The sequence below is a fragment of the Astatotilapia calliptera genome, chromosome 1 (genome assembly GCF_900246225.1).
Source record: "Astatotilapia calliptera chromosome 1, fAstCal1.2, whole genome shotgun sequence".
In the NCBI taxonomy this organism is placed as follows: Eukaryota; Metazoa; Chordata; class Actinopteri; order Cichliformes; family Cichlidae; genus Astatotilapia; species Astatotilapia calliptera.
This window is the reverse complement of record NC_039302.1, coordinates 15,871,516-15,890,010: the sequence shown is the minus strand read 5'-3', so window position 1 is coordinate 15,890,010 and position 18,495 is coordinate 15,871,516. Positions and strand designations below refer to the sequence as shown.

Here is an 18,495-nt window from a genome sequence, read left to right as displayed (position 1 = left end):
TACTGTGATAGCACCTGCCAGAACCAGACCTGGCCTCTGGTGATTATGGGGGAATCATTATCTCGCTCTCCCCCAAAACTCATTTTATACCTGCCAACATCTGAGGGGAGGGGGGCAGGCAAGAGAGGAAAGGCTTCTCTAACAGGTAACAGAGAAAACTCTGTGTGTGTGTGTGTGTGTGTGTGTGTGTGTGTGTGTGTGTGTGTGTGTGTGTGTGTGTGTGTGTGTGTGTGTGTTCACATGTTCACATTGAGGCACACAAAGCAAAAAGCCAAAAATACGTTCAGGAAGACATTTAGTGTTTTTTGACATAGGATAGGATATAAATAGGATAGGATAGGGATTACATTTAACGGATACTCATCTGTTTTCTGCCCATTACTGCTTCATGCTTATGTATATATAATCAAGCATATAGGCACACGAAAGGATTACAATCAAGAAGATTTAACAGTTCAGTCAGAGTTAAGGAACTTAATAATTTAGATGTTGTTTGATGTTAAGTGAATAAAGGTCTTTTTGTAGGTTTTGCGTCTAAATCACTTTCTTTTATTCCACTCGGTCTTATTTGATCCTGTTTATTTCTTCATCTTATTTCTATTTGGATAAAAACTATGAATCACAGCACAAAACAATCCAAAGAGAAATCTCTTTTGTCACACATCAAAACTTCCCTACGAGAGCTAATGTAGGGCTGATTTCTGCTCTTTTTTCAACTTACCCCATCTTCTGGCCCAGTAGCTGTTTGTAATGTGTTTCCAAACATATGATCAGCGTCCCCTCCTCATATGTTCTCCTCATATGTTCTCAGGAGCTGTCATATCCTCCAACAAACATAAGCTTTCATTTTCATTTCACTGACGGGGCTCTTTTATTTAACCCCCCTAAAAATCCATGCCAAAATGCAATCATGTCGTCAGAGAATCAACTCCTAAATGAAATGTAACAGCAGTTTGATTGTTGCTATTATTCAGAATTATATCAGCTTTAAAACAGAGTGCAGATGTTCTGTGTTTGAATACCTGTGACTGGGAAATCACCAATGGTTGTTCTAATAAAAATACATTAAAAAACACCTAAATTTCATCTTCTTCACACACTGTTGGTTTATAGAGAAATCAGGTCTCTCTCTCCCTCTCTCTCTCTCTCTCTCCCTCCCTCCCTCTCTCTCTCTCTCTCTCTCTCTCTTTCACACTGTTTGTTCCCCACGCCCAAAGTCAGAGAAAGCAACATGGGTTTCTCTCACTTCCTCTCTGCTGATGACCATCTGTGTGTTAGTTTCAACCAGGCACTTGGCACATCTGTGTACTCACATCCCCTCTCACTTCTCTCATCAGTAAACGACATACACAAACATAAATTGTGTGGAAATGTGTGTGTGTGTGTGTGTGTGTGTAGCAGCAGTGAGGGTTAATGCTGGGACTCTGTGTTATGGTTATTGTTCAATGAGCCCCCAGGTCAGAGGCCAGAGTAGGTAAAAGTCGATGTCTTTGGTTCCTGTGTGCGAGAGCATGTGTCCTGTTTCAGCATGTTCTTTCCCACTGCAGCTGTAGTCCTACTTACTTTCTTTCTACTTTGCAGCAACAGCTTCATGTTGCTCACACGTAGTAGGAATGAATAAAAAAGTTAAAAATATTAGTGACAAAACAATTATCATGTCACGATCTTTAATTTGGCTGATGTCAACGACACCAGAAAGCCATTGAGGAAGTATGAAGTGTATACAGACAGTCAGTAATCACAGAGGACATGAGTTATAAGCTTTTTATTATTTTGGACTAATATGAGGCAGACATATGCATGTGTCTTTTGGATAAAGACACGCCATTTGTCTATCAGTGGGGAAAAAGAACTTCCACAGGGAAACCCTTCATTTATCGAAAAAAAAAAAAAAAAGAGAAGTAAAACGTGGATTTGGTCGGTTGGCCTGTCCACTCAATTTCTGGTGAAATGGTTAGTGAAAAAAAGAGAATATTGAAGTTGTTAACTGCATTTTTATATTTCTATTATGACCTATTATGGTGCTATAATGGTAAATATGAGTTTTGACAATTAGTATGCTACTTTAATATTTATATTTAACCTGAAATCAAAGTATTTCTTTATTAATTAATTGAAATAAACACATTTATTACGATTAATATTATCACTGGTCAGGAGAATTGATGGCCAACTTCTAGCTTTTTAGTCCTATGATGTATATTAAAAATAACAAAATAGATAGCTGTGTCCCATAACTACTTTGACTAAATATCTGTCTACCATGAACCAAGCCAGGACTAAAAAGTCCTGAGCATCTACTTTTTAGGAGTTAATAAAAACATGGATTAATATTATAAACTTTTGAGATACATCTCTGTGTGTGTGTTGGTATAAGAGCAGATTATTATAGGAAAGTCAGCTGGTTAATTGATTTGCTGTGTTCCAGTTCTGTGTACAGTTTGATAAACAGTTACTTTGGCTTTTGTTGTATTTCCTGTTGTCCTGTTCTGTAAACTTCCATGAAATATACAAAAACGAAACATCCAAAGTTTTTTAGTGTGTTGTTTTGCAGCGAGGCAGAAGAAAAATCCCGATGATGAAGTAACTGGTTTGAATCAAAACCCAAAAATTAAACAGGGGGAAGAACAACAAGGAAGGATTTTGAACAAGGGAGCACAGACGGCATCATTATAGCCACCGGGCAAGGTGCACAGAAGCAAAGGAGGGCACCTCTGAAGGGAGGATGCAGTAAGGGAAGGAGCGGTTTCTGGCCGACACAGCTGGTTCCTGACAGAGGAAGCCCAGACTGAGGCCCAGGTCCTGCTGCGTGCTGCTGTCTGCAGCTATCACCGCAAGCAGCACTGCTGCCTGGCCTCCCCAGGGGTGTTAGCCTCAAGACAGAAAAAATAACCACACACACAGATAGTGTGACATCCAAGCACTCACTTCTCTTTTGAGCTGTTGTGGCAGGCAGGAGGAGGAGGGTTCAGATGAGAGCACAACCCCTCAGCCAGAGCCACAAGACAAGCTGACCTGCCTTTGACACTCACACACACACTCTTGATTAACTCCCACACACTCTGCTGGGGAGAAGAGAAGAGCGACTGAGAGGATCGGGTGAACCAAGAAGAAGAAAGAAATGGGGATTTACATGCAAGATGTGCCATGTTAAAGGGAACAGCGGTTAAGGACAAAGACTTACTTGTGAAAAAACAGAATACAACTACAATCTATTTCTCTTTCCTGCACGCAGGCAAGAGGCAAAGAAAAAAACACCAGAAGATTCCAAGAATACTTCAACCAGGATAAACGTATTCACTGAAGGAATGAAAGGAATATAAGGAAAGGCTGGCTGTTACTGTCTATTTCAATTTTTGGAGCCTTAAGTGAAGCTAAGTCCGTGTATGTGTACAACAGCTCAGCGGGTCACAGAATGATCCACTGGGCCCTCAAAGGCAAAACTAGAAATTGTAAAGAAACACATGGAAATCCTCAAGTGAAACTGAACGAGAACATTCAGCAGGAAAGCCTTTGGAGGTAATACTAACTTTTAGTGTTAAGTGTGCTGTTGCTGCTTCCACGGTTGAACCTGCAAGCTGCCAGTGTGCGCCAGAGAGTTTCAAAGAGCATGTCCCTCATGCTCCAAGCCTCTCACCTCTCAAATAAACAGGAAAGTCCGAACATGTCTGCTGAGGTCCATTTGGAGCGCCAGAAGAGGGCTGACCTGAGAGCTGTTCCAGCGTTTGCTCCACGTGTCCCTACCGTCACACTTATCAGCCACCGCGAGCTGAGGGATAAATTCACTGCCCACATACTCCAGCCTGGAAGCCTCGATCACAACCTGGTGGCCAGCAGCCGTTACAGATATAGCGAAGGTATGAGCTTGTCATCTTACAGGACCTTTTTTATGAAGGTCTTTTGGCATCGTGTTAATCGCGATGAGTGACGGAGGGTCCCGCAGCGGTCTGATCTGCTCATTAAGTTCAAGTGATTGACGTATAATCAGTTTGTGTTGACTTTGTGCTACATGCTATGTGGGGTTATGTGAGGTTTCTTCATCTTGCTATTTGATGACTGAAGCAAAAGGATTCAAGGTTAGAAGGGCATCAAAACATGGCCTTTTTTGGCCTGTTTTATAACAAATAAAACTGGTGTTAAATTGCTCTCTTAACGCTTTGTCTTTTGTCTGCGTGCCCCCCCCCCCCCCCCCCCCCCCCCCCGCTTCCCCCCCATTTCTTCATATTACCAGTCTAGATTGAATAAACTTGTCCTTGTTGTTACCAAGCCCAGTGGAGCACATTTATCCTGTGGGCGCTGGAAAGGAAAAGGAAAGAGGTTTTTAGAGCTTTTGGTGGTTGGGTGGGTGAGCCGGGGGTGTCTTCCTCTGGGCTTCCCCAAGCAGCTAAAAGGAACAGAACCAGATTCTGGAGTTTCACTGTTGAGCTTTAATGGTTTCATAATACACATGAAGGTCAAAAATGGTGAATGACAGATGGACAGGTTTAAGAGAGCAGACAGCTGAGGAATACATGAAAAGACATGTGAGGTTAAAAAAAGAAAAGTAAAAAGAGAAAAAAATGTAATTGATTCATAAAGAAGTGAAAACACTGCCTTTAGGTATAAAAATGAAAACCTTCACTTAAATCAGCGAAGGGTTTGAAGAGAGAGATGCATTAAGAATCAGACATTAAAAGCCTAATTTTATAGACTCTAAATATGTAGAAACGGTAAGCCAGTGCGAGGACTAATACCCAACGTGGTGAATTACCTGCAGCGCATACCGTCTCTTGGCAGTAATGAGCTTTGTGAACGTTGCAGCGATAAGGCCTCTATAATTAGGCTTAGTCATAAGCATCCCCCCCTGTAATTCAGTGATAAAAACCCAGTAGAACTCCAGCGTTGGTGCTCCAGCCCATTCATCACACACACACACATGCACACATGTGTAGACTGAGAAAAACAAAATGTGCCATTGAGAACTATAAACACAGCTCTTTGTCTCATGTAGTCTACCTGATGTAACTGTGTGTGCGTGCGTGTGTGTGTGTGGTGGTGGGGGGGTACAGTCCGGTAACATGTTCTCACTGTATGGAGAAGCGGGAGTAAAGTATGTGTTCATGCATGTACATATGTGTGTGTGTGTGTGTGTGTGTGTGTGTGTGTGTGTGTGTGTGTGTGAGGGAGAGGTGTTGTGAGCCACAGCATAGGCTTCCTGTGAGGGAGCAGATGTCGCAGAGCTCAGGCACAGCTGCGACAGGCGATAACCGCGGTGGCAAGAATATGTCGGCATGCTGGCTCTTCTCCCTGGGTCTTATCAGTCGCACACAGCATACAGACTCACACATACACACAGACGCACACTCATATAGACACTGTACAATAAGGAACTGCCACCCAGCGCTTGCACAACCTCGCAGCAGGCCCAGATAGAGCCAGTAAGGCAGTGAGAGAGATGGAGAGAGGAAGAAGAAAAGCAGCAAGGACTAAATCAAGGGTCTTTGATGAAAAAGGTGCAGAGAATCCCTAACAAAGCCTTGGCTCATGTCTGCTGTATCATAGACTTTGTAATTTTGTGCCAACTCTAATCCTCTATAGCTATGAAGAGGCTATTCTCTACAATTTTCTTTGACAAAAACAGGCATCTCACCAGTAATAAGTTTCGTATAAATACATAAGCACATAACTTTGTTGCTTTCTTTGTTATCCGGCTTGCCAAAGACCTGTTTGCACGATTAGTCATCTAACATAGACTCTAAATAAAGCTTTTTAATTACGCTTCATAATAGTCATTTTAAATAGTTAATTAAAACGTTTTACTGTCACTGTCAACACTGAAATACTCATTAATAGAATAATGAGTAATACTAATAACTGTATTATAAATCATGTGTGAGCCGCCACGTGTTTGTTAAGTTGCAGCTGATGTTTATAAAACTTTTTACACGGTAATAAATACTATGTGTACACCCACCGGCTATTTCATTAGTTACACCTGTTCTGCTTCTCTGTAAAGTGTAAATATAATCAGTCAATCATATGGTAGAAACTCAGTGCATCTAGGTTTGTGGAAATGGTCTAGATAACCTGCTGAAGTTCAAACCGAGCATCATAATAGGGAAAAAAAATGATTTAAATGACTTGGAACAGGGAATGGTTGTTTCTGCCAGATGGGCTGGTCTGAGGATTTCACAAATTCTTGTTCTCCTGGGATTTAACCTCGGTTTTGAGCCCAGAGAAAGACAACAGTAGTTCAAATAACTACTCGTTACAGCAAAGGCATTCAGAGCATCTCTGCATACCTTGATTCAAATCTTTAAGCAGACACAGAACGCCACAGTGATCAAAACCTGTCATCTGAGAACGGGAAACTGATGCTACAGTTTACACTGACCCCCTTAATATCAAATGACCACTATTAAACTCAGCTTCACAGCTTAAATTAATACTGCTGCTGGCCATGTCTAACCTTTTATGACCACAGTGTGCCCATCTTTTGACGGCTGCTTCCAGCGGGATAATCCACTGGGTTACAAAACTCAAATCATCTCAAACTGGTTTCTTGAACATGAGTTCACTGTACTCAACTGGCCTCCACAGTCACCAGATCTCAGTCCAACAGAGCACTGTTAGGGTGTAGTGGAGCGGGAGACTCATCGTGTATGTCAAGCTGATAAATCTGCAGCAACCGTGTTATGACAATCTGGACCAAAATCTCTGAGGACTGCACGAGGCTACGGGTGACTAGAGGCTTTAATAATAATCTTATTGATTGTCAAAAGCAAACTAGGTATTGACTAAAGCTTAATTAACTTTCCATTTACAGTTTTGACTTTAGGATTGGAAAATCAACCACATGTGCTTTTGTTTAGTTTTAAGTCTGTGGATCAGTTTATCTTTTGTCCTCCTTCTTTGTAAATGCTTGGTCTTGCGGTTTCGCCATGTCACTCTTTCTTAGAAGTCCAGCTTACATAATTGTTATCGCATCTAGAACTACGGGACATATTTTGTAATAGTATTTTGAAACTTCATCTACATGAAAAATATACCATCGGCTGTGTGCACTTATCCATTGCTTAATGATTACATCACTGGATTTCCAGCAGAGATATGAGAAAATAAATGTGGAATGGATGATCAAAAATGTTGGAAAAACATGGATGCTGATAGTGATGCAAGAAGAGGTAAAAGTACTGAGTAAACAAGGAGTGGAAAAAAGTGAGATGAGTGTGTGTGTGTGTGTGTGTGTGTGTGTGTGTGTGTGTGTGTGTGTGTGTGTGTGTGTGTGTGTGTGTGTGTGTGTGTGTGTGTGTGTGTGTGTGAAAGAGAGAGAGAGAGAGCAGTAGAGCAGTTATCCTCTTTATTTCCTCAGTACCAGCTTTGTGGTTTCTATGAGGAACAGATGTTCACAACTTGATACAGCGCCTCATCCCCCTCTACTCACTATCTCCAGTGCCAGCACCACCAACTGTCTGCTTCCACACAAACACACACACACACACACACACACACATATTGTCTCTTGGGAAACACAGACATACTTAGCACTGACTTTTTCATGTGAACGTATGGGACGCGTTCACCTGCCTGCAGACATTTTACTGGCTGTTGTCCGTCCCCCCTCGCCTCGCTCAGGCTGCATATCCTGCTCTTGAGTCAACACTTGATTTGATCAGATGTCACTTCCTCTTTTGTAAGTTTGCACTTCTCTTGGTCAGATATGACCACGTGTACACATAGCCTAGCACTCTGGTTAAAGAAAACTTCATGCCAGCGTGTAAGTCCTCTGAAGCCATATTTGGTTGTAACACTATGAATGAAACACATCCCTGCGATACTCGTGGCAAATTTCACCATCTGAAATGCAGAATTTAACCAAAGCACATAGAGTGGGTAATTAATCAGCTTCATTGCATATGCTGGAGCATCTACAGTAATGCCGTAATAGATAGTACTCTTATTAGTTGAAGATGACAATACTGGAAATGAAGTACTTGGTCCAAGAGCATGGATTGAATTTACGATTCCCATCATGCCTGGATGATTCAAACAGGCGATACTTTCCTGCTTGATTGCAAACAAAATGTCAGGGGGTCTATGGGTGCAATTTGTAAAAGCAGCATTCCGCCGTGTGTGCTTGAGTGGGTGGGTCAATGATCCGTTACACCACGCCATATTACAGGAAGACTCTCTCTTTCATAATATGATGGAGCAGCTGGAGGACCTGCACACATTTAAGATGCTGGAATACAAAGTGAGAGATAAACATCCCGTTAAGTGCTTTATCAAAGAAAATAGAGTTTAAAGTACACGAGTCATATTCACAAACGATGCATGTGACTCAGAGGAGAGGAGGCTCGGTATGATTCTAATCGTTTCTATCAAACAGCATAACTCGGTGCAGTTAACCCCCCCCCCCCCCGTTCTTTTGATCAAAATGTGCCTACACTGGTGACATTAATGGTAGCTCCACGAACGTGTGGTCTGTTGAACGCGCACGACAGAGGAAAGGATAGCAGAAGGGAGAAGAGCGCAGGGACACAATGGGTCTAGCGTTCCTTTCAGCCGGCTCAGGGCCTTATCTCCTTTCAACACACTAGCCTGTGACTGCCACTATAGGAAAGGATTTACAATGTGCAAGAGGAGGAAATGCTGCAAAACTTCTCTCTTTCTTTCTTGCTTTTAGTCTGACACACACAAACAGAAATAGTCATTTCCAAAGCAGCACAATGACCGAACTGAGTTCTTCTGTCTCAGTTTGTGCTCAACTACCCAGAAGATGCTGCCAACATAATAGAATCCAGAGCAATGGTTGGAAGGTGGAGGGTGGGGGTGTTTGTGGTGTGACAGGGAGATAGAGAGTGAAAAGGCGGGGAAGACAAAGCTGTTTTTGTCATTAATGCCATCAAAGGGACTTCCAGTCACAGTATTATGCCACAGAGAGTTCATCGAGGCGAGTTCCCACCTTGCGTGAGTGGGTTTCATTGTGCAGTTTATCGGGCTGGCCACATGGAGTGTCAGAGCTAACCCGGTGACCGCTCAACAAAAGGCCAAATTAAGAGGAGTGAGAGGCTGTCGTACAGGGAGGCTGACAGGTTGACTGACGCTGTTCCCGAAGAGAATAGCATCCTGTCAATCTCCGAGCTGTCACCTTGACAGGAATCCTTTCTTTGGATGCAACCCCCATCGCCTACCTTTCTGTCGCTCAGGGCCACACAGAGACACACATATCTCTTCCTTTCTCAGTATTCTGCAGAGAGCAAATAAGTCACCAATGGTGCGCACACACACTGCAACATGCATGTATACAGAGCTGCTTTAGGGCCAAAACTCTGAAGTTTAGCGCTAGCTACCCAGTCTGTGGGAGATTCACCCTTGTAATGTCCCATGCATCAGTTTATGTGTGTAATCTTGCGGTGTATTTCTCCTGCTTTTGTTGGTTTGATCACATTTGCAGCAACAGCTTGATCAGATATTGTGGCTTGAAGAAAAAAAAGAACATTGGCACCTGGTGCTGACGTTACCTGAAGTTATTGCCTCTCATCAGCCGTGCAGGGAACTGTTCCAGTCAGAGAGGAACGGGGCTTCCCCCCCTGCGCACTTGCTCACATTATTTAATCAGCAGTGGAGGGCTTTTTCAGAAGTCTCCATACGACGGCAGCATTTGCGTTCAGTGCTGGCGAAGGCTGGTGAGACTGGAGTCAGGGCACAGCAGCTGTCTGTGTGTACTTTACAAGCTGGTTCTGTTTGTTCTGTCGACGCAGAAGGGGTCAGAAGGGTGTCAGCTTTGTCTTCTGTCCCCTTCCATGGCTATGTGTGTCTGTTGGAGGGAGAGAGGGCAGGTGGGTGGGGCAAAGAGACTAACAGACCAGTGTGGACAGGTGGAGGATTCTCACTATAGAGGAGGCAGATGTACTGTACCTGCCTTTTTTGCTGTCGCTCTTTGTGTATCTCTGTCTGCCTATCCAGTGTATTTGTTTACCTATTTAGGACAATGCATTCATATTACTTTATATATTTATGGGTACTTAATATTATTGTTTTCAGATTTAAAAGAAACCTAAAAATAAAACTGCGTTTTCTAAATAAATAAATGAAAAAGTTTGGGATTGCTGATCCGGAGAGCAGAACATCTTCTTGCTTCTGGAAACTTCCGATGGACATTTTTCACCGTTTAAACTGCTGAAATTTTATTGACGTGCTAATGAATTGATTAAAAAAAAAAAGACAGATTAGTCCATTTAAAATAATTGTTATTTTTTTGAATTGTCATTCGTCATCCTCGGAAAGATGTTACATCAAATGAGAAGGATTAAAGGCTGAAGCAGTCATCATTCATGAATCCATTGCAAAGTGGGAATACTAATGTTGCCACGTGTGATCGCAGTTGAAACAAGTATATGGGTGGGAAGATATGGGGCACATTTATAGAGCTCTTTTACAAGACGAATCGTCCTTCTATCCTTCTTTACAACAATCCACTGACTTGACTATTAAGGACAACACTTGAACATAAAGGGAAACTGTCACTTTTACGAGACGCGTTGCGTTTATTGGCGTATGGTCACATGCCGACAGACGCATTCTTTTGCATTCATTCAGTTCTCAGAAAGCTTGTGGTTTCCCCCCAAGTGTTAAAGTAAATATAATCTGCCTTCCTTGTCGTCCCCTCGTCCTGATATGAGGAAACAGCGGCCCCCACGGGCAGACAGCGGGACGGTAAAAGAGTTGTATTTCACTCAGTCTCAGAGCTTTTGGATTCGAGCTGTTTAGCTTCTAAAAAAAACTTCTAAAAAAATATATAGGTAGGAAAGGATAGGCTATATATTACAAACCATACAGCCATATAATGTCATTACGATACATCTTCATCCAGCTCATTATTATTATTCATTTTTGCCTGCATTTTATTGGAGAACTGCAGATGTGGGTTTTTTTTAGCAAGGTTTTACTGGTTAAATCGCATATTTTTAATAACTTTGGACAAATGCGGGGTTTACAATGTGCAATGTTGGATCTTTTTCAATTTAGAAAGGATTCCTGCACAATAGCTGCCAGCTCTCGCCTATGATGGTACCCGAGAGAGAGAGGGAGAGAGAGAGAGAGGGAGGGAGAGAGAGAGGTTAGGAGCTCCAGATGGTGTTTAAACGCAGACAGAAGGCTACAGCGAGGACAGAGAGAGAGAGGAGGAGGAGGAGAGAGCCGCGGTTACTGCGCACAGTGGCCCCGCCAGCTCCACTCATCAGTGAAGAAGACAAAACAAGTCTGCAAATCCCAAATTGTGAATCCAAAGGAAAATAAACCGTCAGATCTGCTCAGCCGAATGTGATTTTCTTTTTTGGAAGTGAAGCTTTTTTTTTTTTTTTTTTTTTTTGCGTTCCTCTTTTTTTTTCTTTAAAGACCACAACACTGAAAGACAGCGCGTCGGAGAAGTGCCGTACTGAGAAGCGTGGTGGTGGAGCAGCCTGTCCACGGGCTGTAGGGTGACTGTGTGCTTAAACATTTTTAAAAGAGACAGAAAAAGAAGAAGGTCACTTCGTTTCGTCGGATGTACAAGGAGTCGCTCCTGACACCACGGACTGTGGCTTAACTGTGAAGTTAAAAAAGGAGGGTTTTAAAGTTGTAACAGGAGGAATAATAGACGCACCCTGCCGAACAGAGGATCCGCATCTTTATAATTTCGGGGGGTTTTTGCCTGGGAGATGCGATGATTTCTGCAGTAGCGACAGGTTAATAGTTTTGTTCGCTTTAAAAAATATATATATAGATAGATAGATATATTTGGGGTTTTTTGCAGGTGAAACTCGGCTGTGTTTTTCCTTCTTCGATCTGGGATGGTTAAAATGAGCAAGAGTGCGGATTTACATGCCTGGGACAAGTTCTGATTTTTGCTTTAAAAGAAAAAAACAAAAACAACAACTCAGACTGCAAAAACCAAAGACATCAATCTGCTTAAAGATCCAAGAGCTCTGGCTTTGATTTTATTTATACGTTTTTCGATATAACTGAGAAGTGAAATACCTCATAATTTATTAAACCTGGAAAGTCAAGACCCCCTACTGAACACCCAAAGGAAAGTTAAACCGTCTGTTTTTTCCTGCTAGACTCTCGCTCTTTCCTCTCAATATTTCAAAGACAGAAAAATAAGGAATAAGACCGCGACAAAGCTTTATTATTATTATTATTATTATTTTCAAATGATGAGGATTGAGATGACATATAAAAATCGGTTTTAGAAACTATTTGGTGTGGATTATCTCCGCTACTGTTACCTCAGCTTGACCTCGACCTTCATAAAGTAAGTACAACCTGCAAAAGTCAGTTTTGAGTGAAACTACGGCAAAACGCCTTTAAAAAAACATGTCTATTAATATTTTTATTGGCATGCATTATTTTTAATTCCCCCTTTCGATGTTTTAAATGGAAAAGCTTTAAATACTAAAATATTTCAAGTGTAAACTTTCACATTATTGTAAGCATTCAATGTTTTGTGTGAAGGTGAAGATCAGGATACTGGATAACCTTTGCTTTTGCCTTTTTTTTGTCGCTTTGCGTGTTATGATGTCTTTAGATGGTTACTGCTGGGCCACTGTAGGATGTTGCCTTGTAAATATAATTGAATTGAATAACACTGGTAACAAGAGACAGTTACAGGGGCAGGAAAAAGTGACTCTAATAATATTATTGTTGCTATTAATATCAGTAGTGCTATATGAACTTTTCTCTTTTCCTGTACTTTTAATTCTTTAGAGCTGAGATTAGACATAAAAAGACAGAGACACTGAAAGACAGAGCAAGGGGAGGTCATGAGTTGTTCGCCACATGAGTCTGTGCTACACATCAAAGTGATGCTGAGACAAAGTGCTGACACAAAATCTTTGGTCTCTGTGAATTTGGTCTGGATGAAGGCAATGGGTGTGAAGGGATACATTTAGGCATTTACCCTTAACTGAACTGCTCGGTGCCCCAAAACAGTGTAGTGCAAGGTATGGTGTCACGAGTGTTTGTTTATGTTAAGATTTGAACAGCTTTGAGGGATAACCTTTTACGTGTCACTGCGGTGAGACCATTCTGTGGAGGCACTAGAGAAGTGGGTTATAAAGGACTGGACGGCTCATAATAACTCTTGTGAGTGTGGAGACACTCCCAGCGAAGAAAACAAGTCCAGCCAAAGGTTTCTGAGCCCCACTTGAACAGCCTCAGCAGCGCACTCTTCCGCATGCAAGTGCAACAGTAAAACACTCCGGCCATTTTCTCTGCAGGATGTGGCCCCGTGTAATTGGCCCTGGTAAATATCATCTGAATAATTGAACAGTTGATAATAGTCTTGAACAATAGATGGGAGGTTGCAGAGGTGAAACCGCAGTGCAGACACCCTGCCTCACCGCACATTATACTTCCATCACCACCAAGTGAGCATCTCGTCCTCTCTCCTTCCCAGTGCCGGCTGCCCAATCGCTCAGACCAGGAGGGCCTGCTGCCTGCTAGGGCAGATGTCCCCACTTCATCATTAAGTAGCTCTCTTAAAAGGCTGGCCATTCATTATGACCCGAGCCTGCAGAGTGTTTGTTCAGTTCCCATCTACTACAGGTGCACGGATAGGATGTCTGCTGTTTTATATATACAGAGGGAAACAACCACAGGTTTTGAGTAATAGGACCACTTTTCCTCAGAAGAAAAGGCATCAAGCAAAACCACAGGCCAGTGTACTTCACTTCCATTCCCTTCAAGATGGCTTTCTCTTTTGTTTGTTATACCTCATTAGTTTATCAGTGAGTTACATATCAGGCATTCAACAGCAGAAATGGAGATGATAGAAGCCTTCAGTGTCTAACAGAGAAAAGGCTCTCGCTTATACTTTGACTTGATGCCTCAGCTTATGTGTTTGTTATATGGGTGTGTGGGCTTGTTGAGTATGTGTCTGTGTGCGTTTGTGTGTGTTAATTATTGGGATCTAAATGCAGGCAGTGCAGGTGAAACTGGCTGCCTCCTAATTAATGAGTGGAGCAGATGGCCCTGGGTGGGCGGGAGCTGCAAGCACACAGCGAGCCGGTCAGGTGGTCAGCACAACAGAGACACCTGGGCCATCACAAACAAGACAAGTCAAGCGGCTGACACAGGCCAAAGATATAAAACCTGTGTTTGCGTGTGTTTACATATCTTTCTCTAGTCAACAAACATTTATAGAAACCCTCATGCTGTAGATGTATTAGCTGAAAAATTTCAAACACAGTGTGTTGAAAAGGAAAATCGCTATTCAGCAAAGAGAAGAAGAAATAAATAAGACAAGGCGGTTTGAGAAGATGATCTTTCATTTCTTCCTCTCTTTTCTGCAAAGTTTAGTCAGTGGTACAAAAAGAAAAAAAATCGCAATCCCAGTTTTGAAGATGTTTTGATGGGTTTATGTGTGAGTGATTTCCTCATTAAACGGAGGAGCTGTGTGTACTATATCTAATTAATTAAGAAGCAAACCTTATATGAATAACACACTATTCTATATCAAACACTATAGCAGCAAAGTTTATGGTGAAAATAAGTTGAAGTAGTTCATATTTGTGTTGTTTGACATATGTACACTCCCCTGATTGTCTTCTTCTTTGTCATACAAGTTGTCGCTCACCAGTTGCTCTGATTAGCTGATTGTAGGAAGTCACATGGCCTTGCCTTTAATTTGAGAAGATTATGCATTAATAGATAAAGAGAAAAAAACACAGCACTTATGGTTTCAGTAACTCTAAAACTGCAAATTGTACAGAAGCCAGTCACTAGTTGTTGGTTCCAGTTGTTGCAGCCCTCAGTGTATATTTGCGTGTGTTCAGACTAACAGGGGAGTTATACTGTACATCTGTGATGTAGAGAAACATCCAGCTTAGTTGACTTTTGCTCTCTGGCAGTTCTTTGCAGAACTGTTGCTCACAGCAGAGGAACAGTGTGCTTATTACACAGTTGAAGTGAGATCAGTGAGAGCGATATGAAAATTTGTGCTTTTTGTGTAAATTTATGAGAGCAAATGATGAGGTGCAGCATCTCTATAGTTTCGGTGCTGTTTATCCTGATGCACACTGGGGTAAACCAGCGTGGTTCTGGATGCCTGCTGCTCAGTCCTCTGTCTTTTGTGTGTGTGTGTGTGTTTTTGGTCGGCCGTTCTCTGGTCTGCTCCACATGTGTTTGACATTACTGTGACAAGGCTGCCCAGCCTCTCTGGGGAGATGGAGAATGTCAGAGACTAGAGTCAAGAAGCGAGCAGCTTCCCAACATCTGATGGAATGAGAAACACACTCGCTGGATGGCTGGCCTGCTGACGCCACAGCGTGGGAGCAGAGCGGTGGGTGGAGGCCAAGTAAAACCCCAATTGTGTGTTTGAAATATCACTCTTTCTCTCTTTTCCTTTTGCTTTCTCCCAAATGTGCACATATCCACTCATATTCTTAAGCGCCACAGCACACACACAGGCATATCTAGTAATAATACTGTTTTCACTGGAATTATCAGGTGTCTTTTCTCCAGCTTTCTCACAGCAGGTGAGATGCTTGAATTACTTTATCTGGAACATTCATGGTTGAAAACTCACCCTTTATAGCTAAGCATTTCTGAAAATTATTTGTTGAATTGACTCTTCAAAAATTCATCAAAATATAAAGCATTCACAAATTGCACCTTCAATTATGCATTTTTCAAACGAGGCGCATTTGTAGCTCACATAAACACCCGGTTGTGAATGCAGGTTCAAACCAGTGTCACCACAGTATGTAGCTGAAATGCTGACAGCTACAGCCAAGAAGAACAACCTTCCTCCTCCTCCCTTCCTTATCTTGTGCCTATTTCACCTCCCGCTATCCCTCCTCACCTTTTTTTACTTCCTCGCCTGGTCACTCACCTCTGACCTTCTTTTGACCCCTTTCTTTTCCTCGTCCCATTCCCACTGCTACATCTTGTCACCTCCCACCCTTTCTACTTCATTGTAGGAAATGTGCTCAGATCAGACTCTGACACAGGATACAGCTGGGCTAATCTACAGTAGCACCGAGCTGTGTTTTAATCACGCCAAGCGAACAGGCCGGCAGAGAAAATGGGAAGTGCAAATCGCCACCGCTACATGATATAATGAATCCCTCCCTTTCCTTCTGCCCCACATCGAGCCCTTTATCACAGGCGTGGGATAAACAAGCGCAAAGGAACACAGACTGAAGTTATTAAGGCCTCCACTCGAAAACACGTCCTCTCTGGACGTCTGGGGAAGTGCTGCAACGGGGCGACCGTGCAGACAGAGATTGGGAAGGAAGGCATGTCTCTCACATTTGCGCTCTCTCTCTCCCCTTACAGTATTTGTGAAATTAAAAATGTCGTTATCTCCTGGAAACAGATCCTGTGCCACACAGATGGTTCCGTCCCTCTTCAAATAGGAGGCTGAGCCACTGAGTGTGTTACCAGCTAGTTGTACAGACCTTAATCTCGACTTCAGCCTTCCTTCCTGTGCATGTCTGTCTCTCCACACACGCACACACAGGAATAGAGAAACTGTGCCCCTTCAGATAAAAGTGTTGCCCGTGTAAAGTTCTAATTTCACTTGGAAATTGATATTTCAACCTTTCAGAAAACAGATATATTTGAAGTGTAGAGAGAGGAAGGTTAGAGATTTCCTTGATATGTCAAAGAGTAGTGGTGACTTTGAGGAGCGGCGCAGTCACGTCTGCAGGGTGTAGAGGTTGTGTTTGATATTTCAATTATTGCTTCCAACAGAAATCAGCCCATCTGTAAGATTTCTGAAAACTATGTTATGTCTTTGTGGAGAAATCTATAAGTTCCTCCAGAGACCTTCAGGTAAAGAAATAAATGTGATATGAGAAAACATAAAGATGCTTTGTAGGACCACAAAGTTTGTGATATGGTGAGCTGGACCTGGTGAAAAGATCTTTTAAAAGGTTTAAAGATTATTTTTGAGTCTGTGGCAGAATTTCATCTCATGAAACATAATGTTATGCATTAAATGAACTGATAATCACCTGGTAATGTTTTCACTCATATCACTTTCTCCCCTGAAACTATGATTGATTCCACAGCGTCTCTCTTTTTATGTAACATGAACGAGATGCACTTGTAATAACAGAGAAGAACAAAGCATAAGGAGACATATGAGTGGATAATTTTGTGACATATACAAGACTGAGATTATCTTCCCTGGATTAGGCTTTATTTTTTCCTAAAAAACTGTAACTTAGTAAGCATGCACTAATATAAACTATATAGATTTTGTTTCCTGTCATCTCTCCCTAGGAAGATTATACCAGTGTAAGAGTGCAGATGTTTTGTTTAAATTTACATAAATTTACACAGTTCCCTTACAGTGGCAGTTTTCCCTCCACCTTGACCATCGCATGGCATCAGGTCATCTTAATTTCCCAATTAGCTCACATAATCACCATGTTATTGGCACAGCGGGCGCTCTCCTTCTTTAGCCACTCGCTCTGTTTTTGTGGCGGCGTCCTGTAGTCGGCCTGCGTCCCAGAGGACTTGCTGGTATTTATTTCTGCAGCTTCCAGCGTGAGCTGGCTGTAGGCTAAATGGAGAAACTGTCAAAGCTTCCCTCTAACCTGTCACATAAATGTCTCCCCCCCACCCCGCCTCCGCCTCCTCTGCTGCATTCTTGTTTCTTGTGTGTCTGTGTGTGAAACCTATGGGGTCCTCCAGAATAATACAGAACACCCTCCCCGTGCCTGGCTAATGTCAGGAGCTTTTGTTACTGTGCCCGCGGGGCAAATGAAGAGGTATGAGAGCGCTGGCAGGCTGGAGAGCAGTTCAGGCTACAGACAGTTTTGTCAGCGCTGACAGCTCCATAGTGACAGAGCAGACATTTAACACAGAATGAAATGAAATACAAGACATCAAGCAGGAGAATGACTAATCTGCTGTTTGTTTTCCTATCTTAGCTGTAAGTGACAGCTCAGTGTCAGGTTTTTAACGGTGCACAAAGCATAAGAGAGAGGGGAGACACGGGGAGAAAAATAGGCAGCCGTAGTTCACGCGCTCTGTTAACACACACTCACGCAAAGAGTTTATGGCAAAGGATACACAGCGATGCTGCATTTGCTGTGATGTGTGCATGTTGCCAGGGTCAATTCTAAGTCTTTTGTGCTCCATAAATCAGCAGGCAGCAGCAGTGACGTAAGAACAAACAGAACTGCTCTCTGCTGCAGCTGGCTGGAAAGAGGGAGATACAGGAGAGAGGAATACAGAGAGGGAAAGAGAGCGCAGGACAGCAGCTGTCAGGCCTCCATCGCACACCTGTCACACAGGAAGTGAGCGCTGGCCACTGTTTCCTGGATACACCTCCTCAAACACTGCTCCTGGAAGAAATGGAAGGGGGGACATCTGCTGTGAGGGAGAGGCACGAAGGCGGCCTCTCTGATACGGTAAAACATGGATGAAGAGTAAATGCCAACCACTGTAGCAGCAGGAGAAAACAGATACAGAATTCCTCCCCCGCTGCTCCGACTGTTTTCATATCAGCTGCCTTGT

General features: G+C 42.6%; 1 protein-coding gene across 9 annotated transcripts in view; it reads left to right on the top strand.

Annotated features, from left to right (window-relative positions):
• The first annotated feature begins 3,003 nt into the window (after positions 1-3,003).
• Positions 3,004-18,495, top strand: part of cbfa2t3 (CBFA2/RUNX1 partner transcriptional co-repressor 3) — a 44,372-nt gene continuing 28,880 nt past the window's right edge. For 4 of the 9 annotated variants that reach the window (XM_026166217.1, XM_026166181.1, XM_026166163.1 and 1 more), the window contains exon 1: positions 3,004-3,857. In XM_026166217.1, the coding sequence (XP_026022002.1) occupies positions 3,611-3,857 (247 nt within the window). In that variant the 5' untranslated portion in view covers positions 3,004-3,610. Of the gene's footprint in view, positions 3,858-11,091; positions 12,278-18,495 lie in introns of those variants that run through there. The other 5 variants (XM_026166198.1, XM_026166190.1, XM_026166173.1 and 2 more) reach the window with 4 other exon arrangements.